Source organism: Arthrobotrys flagrans, assembly GCF_004000055.1.
Source record: "Arthrobotrys flagrans strain CBS H-5679 chromosome Unknown unitig_8, whole genome shotgun sequence".
In the NCBI taxonomy this organism is placed as follows: domain Eukaryota; kingdom Fungi; phylum Ascomycota; class Orbiliomycetes; order Orbiliales; family Orbiliaceae; genus Arthrobotrys; species Arthrobotrys flagrans.
This window is the reverse complement of record NW_027137553.1, coordinates 3535771-3545811: the sequence shown is the minus strand read 5'-3', so window position 1 is coordinate 3545811 and position 10041 is coordinate 3535771. Positions and strand designations below refer to the sequence as shown.

At 45.8% G+C, this 10041-nt stretch overlaps 2 protein-coding genes across 2 annotated transcripts; both read right to left on the bottom strand.

Moving 5' to 3' along the window:
- Positions 1-3448: 3448 nt before the first annotated feature.
- Positions 3449-4561, bottom strand: DFL_007513 (uncharacterized protein; the record flags this gene model as incomplete). The annotated part of the gene is made up of 1 exon (XM_067637107.1): positions 3449-4561. One exon carries the CDS (start codon positions 4559-4561, stop codon positions 3449-3451), a length of 1113 nt encoding a protein of 370 aa, XP_067488656.1.
- Positions 4562-6266: 1705 nt separating this feature from the next.
- Positions 6267-6980, bottom strand: DFL_007512 (uncharacterized protein; the record flags this gene model as incomplete). Its single annotated transcript, XM_067637106.1, has 2 exons — positions 6267-6819; positions 6895-6980. The coding sequence occupies 2 exons, from the start codon at positions 6978-6980 to the stop codon at positions 6267-6269; spliced, it is 639 nt and encodes a 212-aa protein (XP_067488655.1).
- Between the last annotated feature and the right edge of the window lie 3061 nt (positions 6981-10041).

The window sequence follows — 10041 nt, the reverse complement described above, 5'->3', positions numbered from 1 at the left end:
GGCGTCGACACCAACGCGTTTCTGTTTCCTTTTGTGTTGAATGGGCCTGTATTGCCTGTTTGGTCGACCTTGTGTGGTATTTTTGCGTTGTTCACTCCACAAGTATTCCTCCTGGTCTTCTTGTATCGGCCTTGCCCGGTCCTCGATTATTTTCCAGGGCACTGCACATTAGACATCAACCGAACAGCCAATCACCTCCAGCAGCCGAAATCTTGCACGATTCGATGGCTGCGAATGCCTGGTAAAGTAATCAGAATATTACATCCCTCTGACGTTTTATCCGACACGCCGCAAAGCTTGTTTCGGACGTTTCCTACAATTTAACCTTTTCAATAAAATAGATCAATTGCAACCAAAAACGACAGCCAACTGCACAGAAGCTTCTATTATATTATATGACGAAGATTCCGAAAATTCGGGTTAGTATAAAAAGATACACCCTGGCGGGTATTTTGGTCAAACAAATACCATGCCAATCAACCGAGTCGTTCTGGCCAACTACTAAAAAGAAACACCCATCTCGTCCAACTCCGAAAGATCTCTCAGCTTTTACATGTCGTACCGCTCGTATTATTTTTTCGTACGAAACTTTTTAAGAATAGACTTGCACGGAACGCACCGAAAAGTGAAGAACATACCTAGGTAATTTCTGCCTGTTCGCGCTATATCGATCCAACCAGAATGTAAATTAGACCCCACGATATGGATCCGATATCTTTTCTCGCGTAGGGTGCATGCCTCCCCTGCAAAGCTCTGTCGATTCTTACATATTTCTGGCTTCCCTAATTGGTCGAAATACTAAAGACTTGGCCGTATGACATATTTTTGTAAATATGGTAGCGGATGACATGCTAGAATTAGGAAGAGTGCCCCGACGTCTTTTTATCTAAGGGTGGTCTAATACAGCAGCTACATGGGCTGCAGCTGCGGCGATCCGGAGCTTACTAGATTCACCATACATGGGTCCGGAGATTTAAAAGTGGGTCCGTTTATGAACAAAAAAATGATCCGAATGTAGAGTCCTTACTTTCTTAGACACGCCAAAATCTTATGTTTAAATTTTAGACCTGAACTGTCTATTTGATATCTTACTAGTTTACTACAGTTAAACTAATCTCGAGGCCAGCAGTAGCTAAACTAATCCAACATCACCACCACAAAATTTTTGAGCTCTTTACAGATTTGGAACCAACACGCCCACTGCAATCGCAATAATTTGCCCCTTGCTTCCGGGATATCTACACATTCCGTAGTCGAGGTTACCCAAAACAAACGTACTTTGCCATATATGCATGGATTTCTATTACCTAGCGAGACATTTCAAGCTTTGTACACCGTCGGTAGACACATCTGTACAACGTGTCATCGGGTTATTTGGTAGATCCCTCTAGCAATTTCCTATAGCTCAAGCATTCACGGTCTTACGCAATCCGTGTTTGCCTATAGACGGCAGATGGAAGGTACGCATTTCCCTTATTCGACCTTCGTTGATATGTAGGTAGCGCTATGAGGCAAAGACTCGTATCATCACGAATATCGAATACAAAATTTAAAGGAAAACCAAGCCGGGCAAAAAAGATGTATCCCCGCGTATCTCCAACAAACTTAACCCTTGTTCCACAAATTCCATAACCCGTCCGAACGGTTAGCCAAGTTATTCCGTTGCCCTGTCTATCCTAATATAATACCACCCCTACCCTCTCTGTCTAACAATCCACAGTTCTGTTTTCCTAAACTTCAAACGAGAATATTTTCCATCTTTAAGGCCTTGAGCGTGATGCTAGGCATACGTTTATATCGCAAATCATAACGGGTTTAATCAAGGGATGCCTATAGGTCGATAAAAATACTTAGAAACATGATCTACCTTCGCATGCGCATGGACCCATCCCCATCACCTTATTAAGCTAGAATCAAAATGCATGTTGTTTTTATATCCTGTCAAGCGCGGACGAACTAGCCAATATTAGGTAATTTCCCCGTAACCTGCATCTATATCATAAAATCGAGACCGTATCTACCGTAAGCACGAAACACCGTCTATTCCAGCCTCGTATTATTTCCACAGTCAACTCGCAAGCAAATATAAAAATATAAATGAAACAAGTAATTGGCTAGACCACTTAGAATTGACACTATTGCATGATGATGATATCGTGGCCTTTCGTGTTGTGGAGCGTTGTGGATCCGTAAGAGGCTCAATAAGGCTTTAAGCTCCGAAGTGAACCATAATAACAGCTGTCGACAGGGGGTAGAAGGCTTGGGCTTATCAACTGCCGCTGCATATCGACGTAGGGCTCCGACGGTGCATTGTCAGTACAGAGCGCTTCCGCCTCATCCGTAATTTTGTACCCACATTGCGCAAAAATTTTCCTAGCTGAGATTGTGAACTTAAAACTCCTTATCTGGTGATAGTCGCAATACTTCTATATATATCTACGTAGCTGGTGTAAACACGTTGGTGGCTTAATGCTTGCAATGATATATATCTTGATTAATATTCCAGCTTGTCTGTTAGACATTATATATAAGTACACGGTTTTACGGCCATTCTAATCAATACCCCAGACAGCAAAACCTAATAGGTTTCGTATTTGGTAACCAGTTATAAGTTTTTTACAGGTCATAGTTTCAGTGGAGAGTGTGTGAAAATTTCCGTATATTCGTGAATTCAATCCTAACCGTACATGAAGGGGTAATATGTTTTTTGAGTTTTTGTAATAGTTCGTGGTTGGGGATATTGGGTTGCATGAATAACGCCTTCATAACTCCACTAAACTCCTAAGCATCGAGCTGGATAAAGGAGCAAGGAAATACAGGATTTGGTTTTCCGGGAGAGCGTGTTGGTCGTGGGGTTGGTGGGATTGAATGGGAGGTTCGTAATAGGGTATGTACATTAAAGGTCATCAAATGACGTCTTCGTGGCGCGAAGGTCGTGATGAGTTACAAATGAGAATCTTTGTGTTGGCTATGTTGGCGTGGGACAGGTGTGTTTTGAAAGATGAACTTCATGTCGTCTGGCGACGTGAGACCAGGGGTGTCGGGTTGGTAGGGAACATCGTTCGCTTTGCTAAGTTCCGTCGAAGCCAGAATCGTAAGACCACGTAAAAAGTAGTTGGTAGACGTTGTAGTTCAAAATCGATCGCCGGAGGAGTGGACGGGAAAATGAAACGGGGACACAGAACGGGATGTTGCTTATTCATCGGAAAACAAGGACTCGCTCGGAAGGAAACCGGTAAAAGCTAATAGAAAAATCAAGGACCTAGAAATATCAGTAGTATGGCAAAATCCGAAGATTTCACCCAGAAGCTTCAATTAACACAAGGGAAAATACCAGATAAGTCGCTCTCTAATGCATAAATTATAGGCGGCCTATGAAATTAACCTTCTCCTCAATTTTGTACATTTCAGAACACAGTCCGGATTAGCCATCCACCAGTTAGGAGGATTATCTGTACCTCCTTGGTGGTGGAGGCCGGGCCGGCGGCGGACTCCTCGAGTCATGACTCGCGAACCCACTACTGCTCGATGAGTGACTGAAGTAGCTGCTACTAGTATCCGTATAACTAGTCGTAGAGGTAGAGCTAGTGCCAGTATACGAACTTGTGCCGGTATGACTGTAGTGTCCAGCGACTGCACCTTGGTACTTTGGTGGATGATATTCGTGTTTTGTCTTATCCTTAGTAAACTTGTTGGCCAGCCAGGCAGCACCGAGGCCGCCAAGAAGAGCCTTCCCGACGCCATGGCTACCGCCCTTCTTCTCGGTCGTAATAGTAGTGGTTGAGTGGTGGCTATGACGGTGGCGACCAGCAGCAACAGCTCCACCAGCGAGCGCCAAAGGAACATAAGATTTCCATGTCTTTCGTCCTTCGACAGAGCTAGAGGAGGAGCTTCGACCACCGAAGGCAGCACACATGCCATAGAGACAGCACCACAAGAGAAGAAGAGCTAAGAGGCCGAGCCCACCGATTACACCACCGATAATACCACCAATCTGGCCAGCTGTAAGACCACCTCCACCGCCAGTAACGGGGAGGGGAACAGGGACAACGCCAGTGCCAGTGGGGATAGCAGTGATGAAAGCGCCAGTGGTGGTTCCAGGGATGACAATTACTGTACCTGTGGGCTGGGTCGGAGGCTGTAAGGTAACCGTTGGGGTGTTTCCAGGCGTATTCCCGGGAGTAAAACCGGGAGTATTTCCAGGGGTGTTTCCTGGGGTATTACCCGGAGTATTTCCTGGCGTCGCGACCGGCTCTACAGGAGTAGTGATATCACTTCCACCCCCATTAAAGCTAACTACAATCAATGTAGGAGTTGGATTGACGGTGTAGGTGAAGACGGCTTCCGTGACAACCTGGTAGTTTGGATCACCAATAGGCTTACAGTTAAAGCCGGTCTCGTTGGTGGAATCGTAGACACATTGTTCGCCAGGTAAACAGCAGTATACGGAACAAACTGTTGACCCTGAGTCGCAGAATTGTCGTTTTGTCAACTCCACCAGTGGAACTGCGACGGCTAGAGAAGCTGAAAGGAGGACGGGAAGGGTTGTTGATATTCTCATTTTGAATATGTTGTTTGAGAGCAGGGATTAAGAATCGATATGCAAGCCGTTCGGCAGGCTTATTCGGTCCCGTCCGGGATGTCGTATATCGAAGGATATATCACCTCGAGATGATATGATTTTTTGATAGTGTCGAATGAACGAACGACTGAGTCGGAGAGGCGAACCTAATCGCCCTCGGACTACTGGAGGAAGATGTTGGCAAAACACTGCGCTCCTGGAGTCTTCAGCGACTAGAATTCCGATGCCGCTCGCGATATGAATTCTATGTCAGGTATTGGTCGACAAGCGCAAGCGAAGGAAAGAATGTAACTGTCGTCGTGATACAGCGAACAGCCCCTGCCGGACAGCAGCAGCAGCGGACGATGTTGATGCTGATGCTGTAATAGAAACCGGTGAAGTGGATCAAAGCACCGTGGATGAAAAGGGAAGAGAGAGGTGATGGGATGCAGGAGACTAAACGGGAATGGGGAGTGGATTGAGAATGTCTCCAGCTGGAAGCGGGCGATGGCACGCAATTAATCTGGATTCTGCGGTGTCAACAGAGCCACGACCCTCACAAGCGGCGAATAGAGGCGGTTGCTACGCCGTTGAGCTGGATCCCAGGCTTCCAAGAAGGAGGTTCTCGAGACCACTGCTCCGTAACCAGTTTGGGTGGAGGAAAGTGGAGTTCTGCGACGAGTTGACGTTGCTATGCGGCGGCCTGGGACTTGTTTACACCGAAAGTCGGGTGGTTGGGCTGGCAACACCTCAATTACATATCCTGTTTGGGAAGGATACCCCCCTCCACACCTGTCATTCGGCGCCTATTTCTTAAGCTTCTTCTCATTATTGCGATTATCTCTACTAGAGATACTAAAAACAACATCCTCTGTCTGTACCGACTCCGTGGTATTATCATGAGTTAGAAAATAACCCTGTTTCTTCCAGTGGTATCACTAGCTTCGCATTCTACAGACGAAATACGCCATCATTGCAGAGTCAAGAATTTTTTTGGGGTGGTTGCATTGCTTTGCTGGCAGATCCAGCTAATGAGCCCCCCTGTCGCATCCCTGCTGCATTATCTTATCGTTCGATCAGTTGCCAGTTTCGCATTGCGCGATTTCGGTTTCTCGATGCAGCATTTAGTAAACAAAGGAACCCATTTCATAATATGGACCTACGAAAATTGCCGGTTCGCCTTCAGCGATTCTAGCGTTAAACAACCGCTCGAAATTCTAGACGCATGTCAAAATGTCATGAAAGAAAAGATGGTAAAAAACAAGTCAGGTAAGGGTAAAAAGCAGGCTGAAAAGTAGCATACGCACAATTGCACGAGGATATACAGGTTAAGCTAGGAGCTGATAGGGCCACAGCGCAAACGGGCAATTGGAATAGTAGTATACAAGATATGTCTCTTCCATAAACGATTTCAACCTTTTCATATCTCCTCCAAGATGGATCTGTCACCTCCAAGATCTTCTGGGTTTAGATACATGTAGCAGATACGAATCAACTTGGTTTCGCCTGATTCATCTCGAATGGAAACCAGGATGGTGACTCGGTGCCCACAATAGATTGAGTCGCCATCGCTGTCGCAGATACGGAAGGTTTTTGGACCTTCGCCCTCATGCTCGGTCTCAGCTTCAACCTCGCCGACTGTGGCTTGTTTGACAACGAGCTGATGAGAAATAAGCTCCCTCTCACACCTTTGTCCCCGCAGAATCTAGCAAACGGGAGATGAAGGGTAAAGGCTCCGTTCGATCAGATCCCTGGAGAAGTTGTTGAATCCTTTTCCAGGAGGAGGGGTTCGGTTTGCAGCATCCGGTGTATAACACCACTCACATTGCGACCGAAAGGTGCTCGGCGGAACCTTGTTGGATTCGATAATTCCGGTAGCCATCTGTTGAACCAAGTGGTATGCTGCCAAGACATCCTCTCGGAACGCTTTACTGACAAGCAACATGTTGGTCGGAATGGGATACAACCTGGTGACAGCGGGGCAACGACAGTCGTTTTTCCCTAAGACCTGTTTCTTCGGGCAGGTTACACAGGCTTCGCAGTCCTGATGATACAAGAACTCGACGTAGTCGTCGATATCTCGTTCGTTCATGACTTGCTTCTCGGTGAATTTCTCGTAGTCTTCCTTAGTGAGAGCGATCTTGGAGAGCAGGTAATCTCTGGTCGCCTTCTGGCTTCGATGGCGAAATTTGACAACACTGTCGAGCAAAATACCCTTGAGGATATTTTGACGGGTTTCTGGTGGCAACTCCCGGTACCTTCAATTGGCCTTGGTTAGCTCGAAACCCCGAAGATAAGTGTTGATACATCTCCCTAGAAGCAGTGCAACATACTTTGACTTCTTCTTTGATCGAAGGAAATACCTTGGGGCAGCTGGGATAGCAGATGAAGCCCCCAGTTTGGCTCGCTTTGGAGGCATCGTTATGGCTTCTTGATGCGAGTATGTGATATTGACGGTAGGGTTCAAAGATGAAGAGGGCAAGAAGCTATGGCGATAGTGTTAGAGAAGCGGGAGGCGAACTTCAGAGAACGTGGAGGCGTCTCGTCACTAGACGCAGAGGTGGAAGGTGAAAAGAAGGGTTGGTAAAAAGAGAGGTTGTAAGTTGCAGATTTGTGCCAGTGTCTGGGTAGACAGTAGTGACAGAAAGAAAAATGTTGGTCCGACGCCGTCACGTCGTAGCTACGTACCTCAAGGTTTTAGGTGGCACCACGTCCCTAGAGTCACATTTCCAGATTCTAGCCCCTCTAGAAGACTGTGTCTAGACTACCATATAGTAAACGGTAGTTTCATTCCTACCAGATGTTGCCGACGGGCATTTCAATGCCCCTGCGGTAAATCCACTAGCTGGAGCCTTCAACACGAACGCCGGGTGAATTTCAACCCAGCGGCGTGACATTACCATATCTTAATATCCACCATTTATCTTATTCTCGAACAACTCCTTCTGTCCATTGCTTCGAGGAAAATTCACACCTCTCTTGGAAATACGCCTTTGTTCAACCGTGTCTTCTCCCTGGCTAGTTCCTTATCCAGTAGCAGGTCGTAAAGTTCGCCTCAATTCGGTATTCATTGACCAAAAGGAATAACCAGCACCAAGGACGCTGAATCCTGGTGCAACCGACCAGGGCCATCAGGAATTGTCTCAAGATGAGGCCAACCCGTTTGAATATCTTTCGTAAAGTTCTGGCTAACGAGTAGAAGGCTGACCGGGGTCTTCGGGACTCAATCAACAACGGATAGTTGGATTGATATGTCAGGCTTTTAATCAAGCCAAATTCTCTTTAGAACAAATCTAATGCCGCTTATGGTGTACAAGATGAAATTTTGGACACGGTTTATCCTTGGAACTGGCTTAACCCCTTTCGAAGATAGACGGAAATACACACATATTGCTTGCAGACACTTTGGCGATTGAGGGCCGGGTAGACCCAACCACAGCCCGGGGTTGGTAAAACTTTAGATTGGGCGAGCTGTGATAAATTGATGGAGTTCAAGAGGAGATAGTAGAAAGAAGATACGAGAGTCTGAAGGGAGCCTAAACACAGGGCCTCCCTTTGTGACGTCTAGGTACGAGACCAGGAGCCATCAAATGATAAAAATGAGGGTTAGTTTCTCTGCGGGTATCATGATGCCGGATTTCTAGTGCAATAGGGCTTCCTAGAGCCGTATAGAATGCCGATGGGCATTTAGCTTTGAGGGAACATGCAAGGCCGTCCGTTAGTTTACACGCATTGGAGGTTAGCTATACGCTATGGATCCATGGAGCTCAATCCCCCACCAAAGCGATGTATGGTAGAATACACCCCAGACTACTATTAAACTTAAGGGTCCGATCGTTACACCTGTTTAGTAACAGGGCACCTATTCAATACAAGTATCATAGTATTTCAACAGGGGCTGAATTAGAAGTAGGATTGTTGGATATTCTGTGTTGTCTATTCAGCCTGAGCTTCACGACTTACTATTGAGGCAATTGTCCAGAAACATCTTTGCTTAGATACTTGAGTAGGCAGGTAAGCACTTCGAGGGATTGCTCGAGATATATACTTAAGACTCGCAAGTGTGAGCATTCAAATCGTGTTATCTGATAATAAATATCCATGACATTATTCACCCGATGGTTGGCTACGCTATAGGCAATTGTGTAGTATTTATTGAATTTAGGCTTAAAGATTCATCTATTTTTTATTTTTTTATTTATTTTTTTTGGAAAGGTCTATTCACAGATTCGCAAATTAAGCCTTAGGTAATTAGCCAATGAATGAACTCGGATTTTGAATGTAGATGTACGCTATATCAATATAGAAAAGCATCAAAGCCTTTAATTATGGTGGTCACGCCGTCATAACGTTAGTCAGTCTTTGCATCTGCAAGTAACTTTTTACAAATATCTAATTGGACCAGCCTGTCTTTTCTTGTCACTTGATATATAACTCATGTTACCGTAAATTCATACCCACTTGAGAATCAGCCTCCAATACCACGAAGTTTAAGGTTCATATCGCTTGGATCCGTTTTTGGGGTGCAGACGCAATGGGGTTGTGGTATTTTGAGCGTTGTTCGGCCGATGGCTTACAGTCCCGGCTGCCTACATGCTCTATGGGCTCTAGACCCACACAGAACTCGGAGCCTCCGAACCTAGATCCAGGAAATCCTCCCAAACTGGCGAATGACTATAATGGGCTGGTACATTTCACCATAAAATCCTAGAATCACGTCTTCATACTACTCGGTAGATGAGCGGATAAAGACTCAAACAATCCAGCCCAATTAAAAACTTCCCAAGTCCAACGTAATAACAGACCACTTGCATTTTTCGGCAACCGGAACACAGAACACCCCCACCGCAAGATAAGATATCGGCCAAGTGAGCTTACTGGAAACAAGATACGGAGCCACACCTTGGGCCCTTTCTTGGTGTTCTTGGTCTAGGGTCCCCTGTAGATATGCTCCTTTGAGTGCGGAAAAGTCAACCCACCATGTTGCGATGCAATTCCTCAGTCATTGAAAATCGGTTTTTGGGCCAAGTTAAGGTTCATCAACCGAGCGAGCCATCGTGGCAAGCATGCACATGGCCGACATGAAATCTTAATGTGGATCTGGAAGACTTCAACCAATGAGAGAAATTAATGAACGCGCACGTCAATCGCCTCCGGAATGTTGCATTCTAAAAGCTATGACATTTGGAACTTTTGATCCCCGCTAAGCCGTATGTACCGTACGAAGCTGCCAGCTGCCTGGGACGAAAAACTTCGGACGGCAGATCACCTTTGCTTATCGATAATATATAAAAACGGAGGTTGGAGCCTCGAAGTATGGAGTCTAAATTGCTTAGTTCCAACCGAAAATTCTACTCAGCAAGGGAACTCTATTCTTGTGCAACCTACGGTTGTTCTCAGGTTAATTGGTGCCGACGTCACCGAAGATTAATGCTACAATTTCTCCCTCATCTCAGGGTTCTCTACGTTCGTCTTCGAAA